The 18,295-nt window shown below is 35.8% G+C and overlaps 2 protein-coding genes across 12 annotated transcripts in view; both read left to right on the plus strand.

Moving 5' to 3' along the window:
* Positions 1–10,738, plus strand: part of LOC136031311 (uncharacterized) — a 118,508-nt gene extending 107,770 nt beyond the window's left edge. For 8 of the 10 annotated variants that reach the window (XM_065710772.1, XM_065710773.1, XM_065710774.1 and 5 more), the window contains 2 exons: positions 5,637–6,319; positions 10,423–10,738. In XM_065710772.1, the coding sequence (XP_065566844.1) occupies positions 5,682–6,319; positions 10,423–10,435 (651 nt within the window). In that variant the 5' untranslated portion in view covers positions 5,637–5,681 and the 3' untranslated portion in view covers positions 10,436–10,738. Of the gene's footprint in view, positions 1–5,041; positions 5,177–5,636; positions 6,320–10,422 lie in introns of all 10 variants that reach the window. The other 2 variants (XR_010618493.1, XR_010618492.1) reach the window with 2 other exon arrangements.
* A 5,441-nt stretch (positions 10,739–16,179) lies between these two features.
* The window catches only part of LOC136031310 (histone-lysine N-methyltransferase EHMT2-like), a 45,528-nt gene continuing 43,412 nt past the window's right edge, over positions 16,180–18,295 (plus strand). For both annotated transcript variants that reach the window (XM_065710769.1, XM_065710770.1), the window contains exon 1: positions 16,180–16,272. The gene's annotated coding sequence lies outside the window, so the exon portion shown is untranslated. The remainder of the gene's footprint in view (positions 16,273–18,295) is intronic.

Consider the following 18,295-nt stretch of genomic DNA (forward strand, 5'->3'; position numbering starts at 1 on the left):
ATATATATATATATATGTTAATGCCAGAATTTCCTCTGACTCAATGGAAGTATCTGTCTTTGCTTTTTTTTGCAGTTTACTTGATGTCTGCAACTATTCCATTTTAAATCAAAAATTAATGGATTTTGGATCCTATAATGCTATATCTATGCTATATTAATCAGAAATTGAAAGTTTTAGTCCTTTTTTATTACTCAAAAGTGATTGGCGACCAACCAGCCCCTGACCTAAAACTATTTTGATACCTGGTCCTTTTCTTTCCCCTTACGATGTCTAATTGACATTATATGTACCTAATCTGAACTTTTTCTTTGGCTGTTCAATTTCCAGTTATGGGAGAAATTTTCCATGGGTGAGAGAATTTTCAGAGGAGGAAAACACTGGCTCCCCAAAAATCCAAACGGTAAAATTAATTTTATCCCTCACCAGATTCGTGACAATAACCATTAACTTTGGGATGTAGTTTATTAAGCAAGTGTGTATATTTAGCTAATAAGATCATGTAAGATCATGATACATATGGATAAGTTTATATGAGTAAAATAAATAAGTAGGAGGTGACCGAATACGACAAATACAACTCTACATTTTACAAAAAAAAATCTTCCCGTTGAGTTAGTCTAAAGGTCACCTGTGGAGACCGTTAGTCCACCCCTTGCGAACGAGGTCGCGTCCACTAGGCATACTTTCGTATCTTGGGGCTTTTTTTAACAACGAATTTATAGCTTACTTAAAAACAAAAATTTTGATATGTAGCAAACAAGAATTTTCCAAACGTTCAATCTTGTAAATTTCTTTGATGTTGAAAAGAATTTAGGCCAACATAGCATACAATTTCTAATACTGCATTCAATTCAATTCTCTATAATTGACAAAGGCTTTATACAACAATGATAACCTTCAAGTTTCTTTATCTTCTTCTAATTTAAATACCATTTTGCGAACAGTCGGCCTCTTACGTCTTGGAGAATAAGGCATCTAAGCGACTCTGGTTGCTACTGTTTCTAATTTTGGCTTCTTTCTCGAGCCGATTGCTTGTAACGCTGCACGATTGGCTTCCGTTTGACGCGTCTCTTCCATCTCCACCCATTGCATCTCTTTAACTTTGGCTTTTAGCTTTGCTTGCTGTTTAGGGTCTTCAGTCCTAGATCTGGATTTGGCAGCCTTTAGGAATGTTTCCCTTTCATTTTCTTCGTGTTTTTTTCTTTTTGCTTTCTCAAAGTCTTCGAGAAATCTAGTTTGAGCTATAACATCTTGACCAACATAATAATCTCCTTTGTTCTTACTAAATTCCATTTTATGTTCCGTGACAACCGATAGGCGTTCCAATATATTTTTGAGTCGTTCTTGAGCAGCGTGACTAAGTAAGGTAATGAAATCTGAGGATATCTCTTCTATGGCAGGATAATGGGATAAGACCTTTCGCACTTTTCCTTGTAATGACGTTGGTGGAAAAAATATTTCGTTTTCAACTGATCAGATTTGAGTTCCAACTAATTTAATGGGATCTAGGAGTCTTTGATATTTCTCTGCTAAATTGACTCCAACTATTGTTGCCACGTCATTGATATCATCATCACCACTAAGGACAGTCGAGGAATTAAGAGACGAGCTGAATTTGTTTTCTTTGGATATGATACTCTTTTGGACAAAACTACACATGGACACAGGACTTTCTATTCCTTTATTAACTGTTTTAAGCTGATTAGGAGGTTCCAAATTCCTATAGGGCACCTTTCGTTTCGGGATGACTATTCTGTTCTGTATGTTTGGGGTTCTAGGTGGTCCATGTGGTGTACTAATTGTATGTTGGGTAGCGACAGGAGCTCAGACAGCTATTTGAGTATGGGGTCTTTGAAATTGGTTAGGCTGAATGGCTCTGATTATATGGAACATTTGCGACTGTTTTGGAGCCAAGTTGGGACATGGGACTTGCTGGGACAACTGGTGGTAGAGCAGTTGCTGAATTTAGAGATGGTGGAACAAGTCCATCAATTTTTATTCTCCCGTAGCTAAAGAATACCGAAGGTATGGTAGTGTTTTCTGAAGGAAGGGCGATAAGCTCTGATTCTCTTACAAATTTAGTTCTTTTTGGATTTTTTGTGTAAATTCTGCAGGTTGAATTTTTTGATCAATTAAAGCTAGAACAAGTGTAGATACATTTTTAGAGGCACCTTCTGCTCGATCATTGCCTAGTTTGAGGAGTGTCGCTAGGATATTCTTCAATTTTAATTTAGCCTTTTCTAGAGTCCTCAGTGGTCCACTAACCGCACTACCACCAGCCTGGTTATGTTTAGCTCTGACAGCCGCTTTTTATTAAACTACATTTTGTCCAACTGTGATTGTTTCACAATATTTTGTGCTGATACCTGGGATGGTGTCTGCAGTGTTTGGTCTTGTCCCTGACCTTGTTATGGTGCACGGTTTACGCATGGTAATTGGTAAAGGTTTGCTGTTTTCTGTCTCTAGAAGAAGGTGCTGTCCTTGTCCAGCCAGCTCCCCTTGGTTTGCAGAGATGTAGATCACTGGCATTCTGGGTCTTGCTTCTTTGATGATGGCTTGTTGTGGAGCAAGCGGAAATCTTGGTGCCAGTTGTTTTTGGGAAATTTGAATAGATCCAGCTCTTCCTGGCGTAACATTTGCTACTTGCATTCCAGGCTCATAAAAACACTTACGAACTATCCCCCCTCATTCGGGGACGACCTGCTTTTAGTTTGACCCTAGAAGATTTCCTCCTCCAGTCCAAAATTTCCTCCTCCATTCCAGTCTATTATAGATTCCTTCTTTACACCCTCCCAATTTTCTTTAAATCCACTCTTAGGAGCTATCTCCCCTCGTTCGGGGACAACCTGCTTTTAGTTTTACCCTAGAAGGTTTGACTAAAAGGACGATCTTTGGCAATCTCTCACCCTTCATCATCAGCAGGTGTTCTAGCCACTCAATCTTTTTCTCATTTTCGGCCTAGATAACCAAACAGAGCCACATTTAACATACAGCTTATTGTTTGAAATACGGTTAGTCAGACCAAAATCGCCCAAAGTACCCAAAATAATCCGAGCACAATTCCTAAAGACAATTCTTTAGCTTTATTAGCACTAGTAATTGCAGTAGAACTATTAGCAGAAGTAGTGCCTATACTGCCTTTTTAACAGTTGAATATGCCTCCTCCCCCAGTCATATCTAGGAAGTTCCGACTTAATACTCTAAAAAGTTCCTGGGTATTGCTGATATACCCTTTTGACAAATTACAAGCACAGTGTGTTTTCATGTAGCTCAACACTCCTTTCGACATTCTTTGAAAGCTCAACTTTAATACCCATAGCCTTTTTGGAGACCAAGGATCAAACATGCCCCACCCTTCCCAATATCAAAGCCTAAATGTAAAAAACAGGCGAATGACCACCCATGTACGCATACTATGTTTTTATTTAGTTCAACAGCCTCCTAAACATTTCCTCAAAATTTCACCTTAATACCTTTACCCTTGCTAGTGGTAGTAACATCTAGCATTGATAGTAGTAGCAGTAAAAGTAGTAGTAGTTTGCGCATAGTGTATTTTAATTGATTTAATCAAAGTAGTGAAAGCACCTCAACTTTGACCAAATTAAATAGAAAACGCGACCCAATTAATGGTTGAGTCTCAGCTTTGGCTCATATTTGTTATGACCCCTCTGAACAAAGGGACTTTATTTCCCCTTAGACTAGCAGAAGAAAATTCGGAGCAGAATTATCAGAAAATATATTTTAAAAATACATTTTAGGCTTTTCTTTTACACAAGTCTGACAACACCCCTTTCCCCATAGATCATTTAAGGGGAGGGGGACTAAGGGGGCACTCGTCCTGGGTGCAAAAATCGCAAGGGCACAAATTCAAAATAAATAATCTGACATATGTAATCATTTTGTAATTTTGAAATCCTCTCTCGTTTTACTGCAAGCTTCTTTTTTCAATTAAACAACCATTGGTTTTCAGGAATCGTTCCTAAGGGACTGGGCCAAAAGCAAAGCTTTAACGCAAAAAGTAAATTGAGGAAGGGGATGCTCCCTTCATATACGGTACGATTTCTGTTCGTTTAAGTTTTAAAATTGCTCCTCATTCTCAGTAAAAATTAGTTTTTCATTTAATATCGGAGTGTTATTCAAACCTTGCCGGGAATTTGGCCTCCTCTCTCTGTGTCAAATTTTCCTGGAATTTCCTCCCACAAAAACTTCCTTCGTAAAAATTTCACCCCTGCTTTAACTACTTCTCTCTTTGTAAAATTCCGTCTAGACCATTCCCTCCTCGCTGAAAATGCCCCCCCAGAAAATCGTTCGTGCTTTAGTTAATTTTTTCGATCGATAATGTATTTTTTAGCTAATTTTCGATCGTTTTTAGAATCATTTCGCGATTGGGAATTGACATGAATTATTTTCAACCAGTCGAAAGAATATTTTTGTTTGTTTTTGTTTTAGTGTAACTTCCTGTCACATTGTGGTTCGTTAACAAAGCTGCTTGGATTGGGAAAAAATTATTTTGGTAATTCTTCCCCCCCCCACCTCCCGGCCATCGAAATTTCTCCCTGGGAAGCTCTCGTCCCCCTTGGAAATGTCTGCCTGCAACTGCTTACTCTTAAATATTTTTGGTCTCTTAGAAAGGACATATGGCTGATTTCCGTTCGAATGAGTCCTCTCCCAATTTTCTATGACCATTGGACAATACAATCATCCCTGGGGGAAAAAGTATCAATTATCTTTTGCCAAAAAATGCAAAATACTCTATTTTTGCTGAGTGGAGCGGAAATTTGTTCAATAGGCTCCTCTTGTATACTGAATCTGATGGAATGATTTTCATTAGTATCACTTGATACTAAGGTGTGCTTATTTTCTTTTTGAAAACCAGACAAATTTTCTCTGGCTTGGAACTGATGGGTAACATTAAATTTACGAATATCATACAGTGTTGGAATATACATAAAAATTCAGTTCTTTTCAAATATTAATTGCTATCAAATTGCTTTTTTTCAATTTTGGTTAATAGTGAGTTGTCACTTCTTACTTACAGTTCATTACGACAAAGTGTTTCATAAGTGGTAAGCAATCCACAACAGACTCAGTTTACATTTGAAGCGAATCCCCAATATTCAATAGCTTCGGATGAGCAAGGAGGAGGGATAGACCATTTACTTCAATATATGAGGTAAATATGGCTAGCCAAAGTGAACTTTCATTCAAAAGTCCGGCATCGGCGTTGCCAGCTTATGCATTGAAGTATTAAGGATGGCCTCGATTCCAACCGATCTGGTTGTTGGTTTATAAATAAACTAATATGAAAATTTTTAATCAAACTTATAGGAAAAAATTTCAATGAATCTACTTTTGGGGACTTTTTCAATTGATGAGCAGTATACTGCAGTCATGCACTTAGTTACACCATCCAGTCACAAATGTACACCATCAAATTCTTAATAGTGCACCATCAATTTCTAAAGTAGGCGGAGCCTGGATCCATAGATCCAGCTCCGCTGGTTTCAACAACGAATGAGTGAGAAGATGACGTCAAATAAAGCACAAAGATCACGTTATTTAAGCGTGATAATGATCACGTGATTTAAAGCACAAAACGAGTGGGACGCTTCAATTTATCATTTACATTTCAGAGTTAGACTGAAAAACATCAATCGTAATTTTTATTCTACGCTATTATGAAAACTGAAGGATCAAATTCTGAAAAGCACTTCAAGTTAGCTGCAGAAGAGTTAAAAGGAGTTAGCAAGCGAAAAATGAAAGGTTTCCAGCCTGTGTTTAAGAAAAAGGAGTTTATGTTTCGATTTGGTCAAAGAGGCTATTCGAAAATGAGCCAAAGAAGTATATACACTGAAAAGAATAAAGTGGCTGATGAGCGTCAGAAGGGGGAAAACCAGCCAATGTTGGAAAGGGAAGAATATATGTCCCAAGGAAGAAAAACCTCACATCAAAGGCAAAGCTATGAAGGAAAAACTTCAGTTCATCCCCGAGACAAGGAATACAAGGCAGATAGAAGCAAAAACGAAGTTTATTGGCAAAAAGAGAAGAGGCACAACCCTTGCTGTGGCGATAAGGTTGTTACATCTGAAATGGCTCTACAGCGAAATTTGGCAGCCCTCAAAAGAAAAAGAAGGGTTGCCCAGCCAAAAGAAATAGTACCTGTCTTTCCAGAAGATTTTCAATTTGCAGTCAATTTTCCTTTTGGCCCTGTCGATGTTTACTATTTGTGGATGCCGAAGGTACAACCTTGGAGCGTTAAAGAATTTGGAGGCTGGCATTTGTGCGAATACGAAGATAGCTTCTATCTTTCTTATAGGTAATATAAGCTTCTATCAAGTTTTCTAATCATTATCTTTTCCAGGACTTAGACAAAGGGGTTTTGTAGCCCTGCCTTTTTATTAATTGTTTATACTCATACGCTTAATCGTATATTTACGTCGTGTTTTACAGGCCTATATAATTTATCTTAAGATTCCCAGTTTCAGAACAAACACCTTCATCCTCTCCCTAACTCTCGTGAAAATTTACCCCTGGTGTAGACGACCATATCAATAAATAAAACCGCAGCTTAACTGATTGCACGAAACAGTTTTTAAGGATAAAACATTTGCGAGTACGTTTGGCGGAATTGGCTAGGGCGTGTATATTAAGATAAATGGTCTTTCGAATCTCTCAGGCGTCACTTTTAGTTGTTTTATTTTTTTTTAGTTATCACGCATTAAGTTATATGTAACAATTTAATTTGTGTAAATCTTTATGTTTAAATTAAAACTTTTCGACGTCCGTATTAACATCAGTCTCTACAGTCATCACATATACTTTAACCAGAAGAATAAGAAGAGGATGATATCTTTTGAAAATATAGAAGCAGTATTCTCAAAATACAAGATTTTTGATTAATAGGCTATACAAAAATAAAAATTCACAAGAAGGCTTTTGAAACACTTTGACGCTTTATCCTTTTTTTTCACTTTTTATGGCACTTGGTATTAACCAAGTGACATATAGCAGTCGCCAATTCTGTCGGTCTGTCTGTCGGTCTGTCGGTCCCGGTTTTGCTACTTTAGGCACTTCCAGGTAAGCTAGGACGATGAAATTTGGCAAGCGTATCAGGGACCGGACCAGATTAAATTAGAAATAGTCGTTTTCCCGATTTGAACATCTGGGGGGGGGGGAGTGGGGGCCCGGTTAATTCGCAAAAAATAGAAAAAATGAAGTATTTTTAACTTATCAGCGGGTATTTGGATCTTAATGAAATTTGATGTTTGGAATGATATTATGTCTTAGAGCTCTTATTTTTAATCCCGACCGGATCTGATGACATTGGGGGGAGTTGGAGGGGGAAAACCTAAAGTCCCGGTTTTGCTACTTTAGGCACTTCCAGGTAAGCTAGGACGATGAAATTTGGCAAGCGTATCAGGGACCGGACCAGATTAAATTAGAAATAGTCGTTTTCCCGATTTGACCATCTGGGGGGGGGGAGAAGGGGCCGGTTAATTCGGAAAAATAGAAAAAATGAAGTATTTTTAACTTATGAGCGGGTGATTGGATCTTAATGAAATTTGATGTTTGGAATGATATTGTGTCTCAGAGCTCTTATTTTAAATCCCGACTGGGTCTGATGACATTGGGGGGAGTTGGAGGGGGGAAACCTAAAATCTTGGAAAACACTTAGAGTAGAGGGATCGGGATGAAACTTGATGGGAAAAATAAGCGCAAGTCCCAGATACATGATTGACATAATCGGAACTTATTTGCTCTCTTTGGGGTAGTTGGGAGGGGGGAGTAAGTCTTAAAAATTAGAAAAATGAGGTATTTTCAACTTACGAACGGGTGATCGGATCTCAATGAAATTTGATGTTTAGAAGGATATCGTGTCTTAGAGCTCTTATTTTAAATCCCGACCGGATCTGGTGATGGGGGCGGGGAGTTGGGAGGGGGAAACCTAAAACTTGGAAAACACTTAGAGTGGAGGGATCGGGATGAAACATGGTGGGAAAAATAAACACAAGTCCTAGATAGATGATTGACATAAACGGAACGGATCCGCTCTCTTTTGGGTAGTTGGGGGGGGGGGGGGTTAATTCTGAAAAATTAGAAAAAATGAGGTATTTTTAACTTACGAATGGGTGATTGGATCTCCATGAAATTTGATTTTTAGAAGGATATCGTGGCTCAAAGCTCTTATTTTAAATCCTGACCGGATCTGGTGACATTGGGGGAAGTTTGGGGTGGGGAGACCTAAAATGATGGGAAACCCTTAGATTGGAAGGATTGGGATGAAACTTGGTTGGAAAAATAAGCAAAAGTCTTGCATACGTAATTTACATAATTGGAACGGATCCGCTCAATTGCGGGGGGGGGGGGGGGTAATTCTGAAAAATAAGAAAAATAACGTATTTTTAACTTACGAAGGAGTGATCGGATCTTCATGAAACTTCATATTTAGAAGGACCTCGTAACTCTGATATCTTATTTTAAATCTCAACCGGATCAAACGTAATTGGGGGGGGGCAGTTGGGGGGACCGGAAATCTTAGAAAATACTTAAAGCGGTGAGATCAGGATGAAACTGGATGGGAAGAATAGAAACCTGTCTAAGATACGTGACTGACATAACTGGACCGGATCTGCTCTCTTTGGTGGAATTGGGAGGGGGGAGGTAATTTTGAAAATTGAGGTATTTGTAACTTACGAAAGGGTGACCAGATCTTAATGAAATTTGATATTTAGAAGGATCTTGTGCTATAAAGTTTAACTTTAGGTTCTGACCTTCTCACAAGTGCCAAATGAGCTCTTGGCTCTTGGCTCTTCCGACCTCGTCCAAATGAGCTCTTGGCTCTTCCGACCTCGTACCATATGAGCTCTCGGCTCTTCCGACCTCGTCACAAGTGCCATATGAGCTCTTAGCTCTTGTTTATATCGCCACTCGTGCAATTTCTTTCTTTTTTGTATATTGATTGAAAAAAAGAAATTTGTTTTGGACACAGTAAAATGCAGATAAAAAATGCAAACAACAGTTGAAGCAGGCGTAGGCCTAAATACTATCATTTATGAACTTATATTTCGTCTCTAAAAAGGAGACCAGTTGCTTTAGGCTATAAGTTTTATTTTTTAAACAAATTTACAAAATAATTTTTTTAACAGAAGTTAGTATTTTTTTTGTGAGGATGAAATTTAAAACCTACATAAAAATTGCTGCACAGTTTATGCAAACTATATTGGTAAAATTGGGTCAAATTTACTGAAGTGTGGTATTGCCCTAAGTTAGTGGTATTCTGAAAAACTAGCACTTTTCTGAAAACTAACTTTAAATGCATTAAGCCAATTTAACTAAGGAAGCTTGGATCACAATGGAATTTCTTAAATTGTTTCTTATATGCCTAATGTGTCTCTTGTGTTTTCTTTTTTACTTTTTTTTTATCGCCACCCGTGCAATTTTTTTTCTTTTTTGTATATTGATTCAAGTAACAAAAAAGAAAAATTCAGCTGTTTTGGTTTAAATTTAAGAAAAATTCGGTTTTGCCTGTTAGTCATTGTTAATAAGTAACTTTGTTGTTAAAAACTGTTAACTGTTGTTTTTTTTTGTCTTAACATTGGTACACTTACATTTTCTGGTCTAGAAAAAAAAACCTGAGGTTAGCAATAACTCATGAAAATCAACTAAATGAACTTAAAGTAGGTTATGTTAAAATAACCCCAAATCGTGACCACTATTCTCCTAAATGCTTGACTAGACTTCATTCAACATACTGTAGCCATTCTATAATTTGTCAATCAGGTTTGCGCCATTTTTTAATATTTATGAAATGCAGGATATTAGAGCATTGAATTTCCATTAGGCTACTGTCAATACCTTTTATGTCTGCCTCGTTGGTACGTGAACCGTATTTTTCCAATGTTGTATGCATATGATATATTGCCTATCAAACCCGTATTTAAGGGTGGGTGGATAGGGAGGTCTGACCACCCCCATGAATTTTTCGTCTGATTTGTAAAAAACTTGACAAACAACATATAAACAAACTTTTTAATGTGTTTTTTCGTTATTTTGTTCACCCGGACCCTCCCCCTCCCAAAATTAAATACCCCTCCCTCATATGGCTATGACCTTGAACATTCATTCTGGCTATCATCATGTCCATGTCATATAATAAGTTGGATTTCAAGTTAAATAAAGAGGCTTTTCAACGACTAGGTCCTTTTCATTCACTCGTGTGTTAGTTTGGTTTGTCTAAGGAAAGTTTCTTGCTATGTTTGTGTGTGTGCCTTAATAAACATTTCTGTATGGTCACGTATGTCTTCATTGTATATTTATGCGCATGTATTTTTCTTTTCTTTTTCTTTGTCTGGTTTCTTGAGCTACTCTGCTATTTATGCATATTGTATACTTGTATATTTATACAGAGAACTATTACAGGAATAAGCAGTGACTTGTACCCAACGTGGCGTAAAGGATCCTGTTGGCTCAGTTCTTATAAAAAAAATAAGCGGCATGAACCAGCTGGTCGAACAAGATAGTCCCTGCTGTGAATACTCCTGCACTAGAAGAAATTGGCAGAGCCGTGAATGCTGCTATGCTGATCTTTAATTGTCCAGAGGAAAGCGTTTCAAAATATATACAAGTAAAAATTATTGGTGGATTTGAGGATGAATTCTAAAATTGTTATATCTTTCTGAAATTGTTATAATAAAAGGAAAAAAAAAATTCAGATCAAATTTTTTCTAATAAACAGAGTAGGTCTGTGCACAGTTTTCTTTTCTTGAGGGGGCAGGGGGGGGATGGGATTAAAATTAGAAGTAGCAAAATATTAGAATATAACGGGGATATTTGATTGATTGATACCTGTTTTTTCAACATTCCGCAAAAATAATAAGCAATGAAATAAACATAGCCACTACTAGAAGGCCAAATATCCTAACAAACAAACACAAAGTTGAATTCACAGAATTGCTTTCCACTGTCTTGAGATTTTCCCCATTGTTTTAACTTTGTATTTGTTTGTTCTGGAAAGACTGTGTGGTCTTCGTCGCTATTTTCGTCAAATACCCTATGCACATCGGGTCGATCAGCTAATTATTTCTCATTTTTAACTAATTAATTAGCACATAATTAACCAATTAAATGAAATTATTAAATACTTTGTCTTTCCTTTTCAAAAAAAAAAAAAAAAAAAAAAAAAAAAAAAAAAAAAAAAAAACAGGGACAAACCTGCTCTCGCCCTGTATTTCAACTGAGGGGAAACCTTTTGAAAATTATTTATTGACAAGCTATAATTGATCTCCAAAGATTACTGAAGGTAAAAATTAACTAATAAGTCTCATGTCCTGCCAAATTTTTACTGATTAATTGGTTTCTATCAGTGGATAAAACCCCGGAACCAATATGTATTTCAATTTTGATAAATTCATTACATGAATCCCTATTTGAGCTCATTATTCAAATTAAAGCATTACTTAACGATGTTTTAGGAGATATTTATATTTCATTGTTTAAGGAGATATTTATATTTCAATTAGATACTATGGACAGAAATGTAAGCCCCACAAAAGATATTCTAATTTTCATCAATTTCTCGGAATCTATTCTTCACATTATCAACTAAATTAGTTTTAATAATGCAAAGTTACCCCCTTATGAAGAAAAACTATGCTACAAGGCCAGAATGTTGTTACACCAAATCGTCAAAATATTTTTGTTATTTAGCGGCACCCATTTTGAGAAATCTGTCAGTAGCACCCCAAATCTGTTACACGCCCTGTCTTAATTGGTGTAGCCTATTAAGGGTTAAAAAGATCCTACATCATAGAAAGATTATGTACAAATTGTGAACAACAGGCTACGCCTTGTTTTCTTTCATGTATTAGACCATGAGAAAAGACCACGCCTCCCGTCGCTTTCATTGGTCTCTTTATTACTGAATAAAATGACTGATGAATGATGAATTTAATGAATATAACATTGTTAGAAGATATCACTCCTTCCAAATCTGGAAGCTGGCTGGGGAATGTTTTATAGCAGATTTTAATGCATATTTATTTATTTACTATGTAAGAGGTTGAAAAAATACTGAAATTTATAGCTGCTCATCTTGGTTTAATGTAGTTCTTTACTTTTCTTTGAAAAACTTTTTTGTGGAAAAACTTTTGAATTAGTTTTCTTAAATAAGCGAGATATAGCAACTTTATCATATGGGATTTAAGGCTGATTATTATTTACTTGTTTTGTAGTAAAAAGAAAGCGGCAGGTCCGCCGACGAACTTGTTGGAGTAATAATTTACTTTCGAATTTTTCTACCAAATAAATGCTGTAGTAATCAATCTCTTAAATCTTTTGTTTCAATATAAATTGTTTTCTTTTTCTAAAAGAAAACAGTGAAAGCGTCCTTTCAAAACGGTCTCAAAGTTTCTCGTCGCTATTTCTCGATAAAACTTAACTTTTGAATGAAAGTTCAGTTTAGTTAGCCATACTAGACTAATAAGGCTAAAGTTAACCAGAATCATACTGAGTTAATTGAGTTAGAGGCAACAGCTAAATTGAACAATATTGATACGTTTGCGCTTAGTGAAGACCAGGTTCAAAATCCAGATCTCCTCAAAATGATTGGTTTTCAAGAGTTTATAAAGTTCCGCCCGGTTGACCACCCATTGGGCAAAAAATGAGGAAGAGTAATGATTTTCGCAAAGGATTGCCTCTCTCCTACTATTATCCATGTGCCTGGTCTAGGTGGTAGCGATGAAATCATTTGGGTATCTGCTAAGCCCAAAAACCTGCCTTAACCTTACAATAATTTAATCATTTGCTCGTTTTATTATTCAGCCGGACAGAATGCTTACCCTCATCGTAATTTTCATGATAGGCTACAAGCACGCTATGACGTTGTAAAGACAAAGTACCCAAATGTCGGTATTTTTATAGCAGGAGATGCAAACGAACTAAGTCGTTTGCATAGATCAATGCATAGATCAGAAGCTTAAGCCAATTCTTGATCTCCCTTCGACAAAAAGTGGAGCCAGTTTGGATGTTATTTGCATCAACCTTAAAACCTTTCACAATGCTCCAAATACCCCTCCCCTCCTTTGGTGGTAGCTATCATTTCATGCTACAATTGAAACCATTGCTAGTTTTTAAAACAAATTAAAGTCACTGAATTTTTGCACCGGCCAATAACAAGTTAAGGTCTTTTTGATTTTGGATCTTCGATTGCGTGTGAGAGTTGGGATGATGTGTCGTATATAAATCTTTGTTTGTTTGTTTCAAACAAAATTAATGACAAATTACCAAAAATGTTTCCAAAGAGGTTACTAAGAAGGAATGTTCCTCATATAAACCATAGATTAAAGAAAAAATAAAAGAACCAATCCATTTGAAACTAAAACTTTTTCGTGTTGGAAAGAAAGATGATTTCTTAAACCTCCATAAACAAATAAAGAAGAAACACGTCGGGCTGCTTCTCGGTATGGTAAGAATAAATTAAATTACTTAAAACAGAGCAAACCTCAGCAATGCTTTAAGAAAGTGGAAAAAATGGGAGGTCACTTGTGCAAGAATCTTAATTTACTTCTGGATGGACCGCCTGAACAGACAGTCAATAAGCCTAATAAATACCTAGCTAGCATCTTTGTGTAGGTAAGATAGATTTGGGCCTGTCTTTCATCAAAGTAAATGTCAACTTACAACTGATTAACTTATTCATGAATTTGGGGAAAAGAACAACAAACGTTGTAGAATTCTATCAAGAAAACAAAATTGTAGGCTGAAGAAAGCACAATTGTCTCTTTTAGATCTGACAACACTGCTTGAAAGATGTTAAGGTTACAGTCACGCTCAGTGACAGATTATGTGGCTAGAAGATTAAGAGCTGTGTGTGGTAAAAAGAGAGACGCCAATCCAAGGGAACAACATATTAGTTTCAAAATTCATAAATTACATGAGTTGGATGATTAATCTCACGCACTAATGCAATTATTAAATACATTAGATGTGTTTAAGGAAAATCGAGTAAAATAAAAAGCTGGAGGGCATGAATACGTTCCACAGAGACTGTCGTAAGCAAATAAATGCCATTTTTTGTACTGTGATGCACTTATTTATGTGTTTTTTCTCTAAAAAATGGCTCCATTATTTTTTTTATGCAAATTGACATCCTAGGATCTTCTGGCCTAAAAAAACAATCTATATAGGTCACGTGTTTGAGTACATTCGTCAAGAGCCTTAACTTTGGAAACAGACGTTAGTGACGTTGTATTTTTGAGAACATTTCAAGAGGATATATAGGTCATATTTGCCTATGTAGTGGTTATATCGTTCTTAGTGGCTATGAAGCAGGAAAAATTACACAAAAACATATAATTGACAAGAAATATTATGTGATTGACGTCGCACTTATGAGCACGTTTCCAAAGGAACGTAACTAAATATAAAATACCAAGTGTAATTAGTCTATTTACAGAAGGTGTTTTAATCAGATTTATAACGCATAGAGGACAAATGAACAACCTACACCGTCAAATGTGACAAAACCCATCCGACCAATTAAGGTAAAGTGGATTTTTAAAAAATGTCTAAAATAATGTTAAAATAAAAAACAAAGAAATATACCATTGGAATGCTTGCGTCAGTGAAAATTACAACGAGTCAAAAACATAAATGAAGAACAAAGAAATATCCGTTTGGAAGATAAGCAGCAGCAAAAATTAAAATGAGTCAAAATAAATCAGAAGAATAAAGAAATATGTGGTAACAAGGCACACGACAACGAGGAGTAGAACGAATTAAAAATAAAAGCGAAGAACAAAGAAATACACGGCTTAAAGAGCGGACAAAAAAGAGCCACAGAGCAAACAAAGGAATTTGTGGTTTGAACATCTCAAAATAATTATTGTGCTTTTAACTTCGACAAGCTCCATATACCCTTGAAATAGGTACAGAATTTATATAGTAAAATCGTTTACAGGCTCAGTTGCTGTTTCTGAAAGTAAATTAGACTGCCGAAAGAACATTAACCAGTGACCTGTTCAGAGAGATACGAAACATCAAAAATAGGAATTCTTTGAAGATTGTAGGCAACGCTAAGTCTGCCATAGATTTTTTCTATTTAAGTAGCCGTAGGCTTGTCAGTAAGGCATTGATTTTTCAGAAGTGGCGTAATTTTATCAAAGTCCTGGGAGGGGGAACTAGGGACCAATTTTCTCAATCAAGTAAAAATGAAAGAGAAACCTGAAAAATTACCATAAAGACAAAGACATACTAATGAAAAATAACCTGTTTCTTTGAATACTTGAATTATACAGGCTCATCTTAGTTTTGACAACACTTTTTTTTGTAGAAACTACATTTTATCTGGGAGGGTTAAACTGAGGTCTGGGGGTCATACTTGAGTATGAAGGGGGCAGTTACCTTCTGTCCCATAGCAAATTATGCCTCTGCTGTTCAGTCAGTAAAAATTTGGTAAATTTTTCGCAGTTCATATAATTGAATTACCAATAAAGTGAAAATACCACTCGATGCCTTTTTATGTTCTTCAAGAATATTATAATCTCTTCTACTGCAAGTTTTTGAGTTTGCACTTTTTGAGCTCTTAAATATGACGCAAGAGTTAAAGTATGAGTTATCGGTCGTTTTTGACAAAATAATACTACGTTTTCTTAGCGCCGTGTTCTTGGTCGATTTCAACAAAATAATACTACATTTTCTCAGGGCCAAAATTGCTTATAATAAGGTTATTTTATGTTAGGGTAGGACAAAAAGTGCTTAAATTAGAATTTTCGGTATAAGCGATTATTGTATTCGTAAAGAACAAAAAAAAGACATCGAGAGGTATGTTCACTTTATTGGTAAGTCAATTATATTAACTGTGAAAACTACCAAATTTATGTTGGGAAATCTGAAAAGTCAAATCTTCAAAATAAATTGTTTTTACCAATGCTAAACGCATAGTAGATGCTAAAGTACAATTAGGTAATGGACTATTCCAGCCAACAAATACATTAGAGTGATTTCAATAGAGCTAATGACTAAAATATTAGTAATTCAATATTTTGATTATATATCATATATTACTTTGTAACTCTATGGTAGGCACACAGAATTAAAGTCATCTTAAACCTGGGGCAAAACACTGTCAGATTAATCTCTCAAAGGCTTCGGCTTTCTTTTTGACTTGATATTCGGCAATGTAGATCGAACTAGCAACGTCATTGCGTGAAGAAACAAAATAATTTGGTGTTCTTTAATTCCTGCTCTTGAGCTAGGTTACAAAAAGCAAATGTATAGTTCCTCTTTAAATCCTATTTAATCATTTCTATCCGTGACAAAGTCTGGAATTAGGGCTATTGAGAAGTAAACATGTTGAGAAAACAGTTCTTAGTAGGCCTACTTTGTAACAGTGTATGTGTACTAATTGGAGCCAACACATTTTGACTCCAACTCCACTATATATATACACTAGAGTAATCTAGGTAGAAATTTCTTTACCTTATCTGTCCCTACAGGAGTCCCTCTAGTCAATTATTGAAACAATAAAACAGGAATCATGCATAAGAAACAGAAATTAGACCCATCAACTGCCAACACAGAGTGGTCTAGCAGGCCTAATGATAATGTAAAGTGTCCAAACTGCCAATAAAGTCTTTTAAAAATAAATAGAAGTTCGAATTATAATAAAAAGTAACAAAGAAATGTATTTTAAAAGTCCAATAGGCCTAGATCAGATAAAAATAGCTAAACTTCTTGAAGAAAGCAACACCCAATATTCTGACAAGTAAGCAAAAAGGTAAAATTCTAGTTAATTGACTTCTTGCTATCTCAGAAAGGGTTTAGGTTAGGGAAATATAACTTTCAGGGATGGGTCTACAGGCTAAAGTATGTCCTGCAAAGATATTTTGAAGTACCTACCTCCACTGCTTCTTCCCTAGAGGGCCCTGAAATTTGCCTGCATGACAGGTCTATACCTATTGAAATTTTGACAAAACAACATTTACCTTAATTTTCAGTTACTAGTTGCTTTTTCAGTGACTTTGGTTCTGAAAAAGCAATTCCTGTTATTTGAGTAGAATTTTGAGCCATAGGCTATCAATGTTTTTTTTTTCAAAATTTAGGAAATGTATTTGGATATCTTTAAAACCTTATAAAATTGAATTGAGCAAAGTTATGAAGCTGGAAACAATTTTGTTGTACTTCAATTAAGCAGAAGATCTATTTTGCAAGGTTTCACTTTTATAACACACATATTTTTAAAGGTCATCAAAGGTCAGGGTCCTCTAGAGGGAGAAGGCGTGGAGATAGTTGCTTCAAAATACCTTCCCAGGACATACTTTAGTCTGTAGATCCATCCCTGAAAGTTTCATTTTCCTAACCTAAACCCTTTCTGAGATAGTAAGAAGTCAATTGACTAGAATTTTACCGCAAAAAGTGAGGCCTATATTAAACAATAAACTACATTATATTAGGCCTACTTAGCATATTATAACTATGTGTATACAAGGTGTATAGGTTTTTATAACACTGAAAAAGAATACAATTCAGTTTAGAATATATTCCCTTTTTCTCCATTAATGTTGCTCTTCAGAGCCACCCCAATTAAAAATTTTTTTCTATTTTTTGGCTGTCCTAAAAAGTTGCTATAATGAGGTAGGCTTATCTCACACCTTTAAATTATCACAGCCTAGCTTCCATATAGCATCATTGCAAATTTCAAAGCAATTTCATGTGTTGCACAACATATTTAAGTAGGCTTTAATTCATTTCTGTTTAGTCCTGTGTGGCCAAGTTACTACATTTTAGAAAGTTTTCTTTTATGTTCCCAACAATGAAAAGCAGCTTTTAATGTATAGAAAAATCAGGGTTTTTGCAGTAGAATGCTCTTCTTTCTGGGTAAACTCTTTGGAATTTTAAGTTGTCAGTATTATTAATGAGGGAAAACCATTACTGATAAGTTGAGTATTTAGAAGTTCTAGATGCACTTGCATCTTACCAAGCTCTAATCTAGTTGGCTGAACAAGCATCCAATCATAATAATCAGGACTTGATTTTCTTGGAGATCTGAATCTACTGGATATCAAATAGGTTGAGGGCTTGGGTTCTCAACAATGCTTTATTGTCAGTAAACCATTTGTTGAATATTTGGCTAGAAATAGCCTATATAATGCAATAGACTAACCAACCCAGTATAATAATAACCAGACACTATCCCTGCTAGATTTAACAATCAATAAAAACCAAGTATTATTAGTGAGCACTGAGTACCTCCATCTCATTGGTGCCAGTGACCATATCTACATCTGCCATAACT

This window comes from Artemia franciscana, chromosome 9 (genome assembly GCF_032884065.1).
Source record: "Artemia franciscana chromosome 9, ASM3288406v1, whole genome shotgun sequence".
Lineage (NCBI taxonomy): Eukaryota > Metazoa > Arthropoda > Branchiopoda > Anostraca > Artemiidae > Artemia > Artemia franciscana.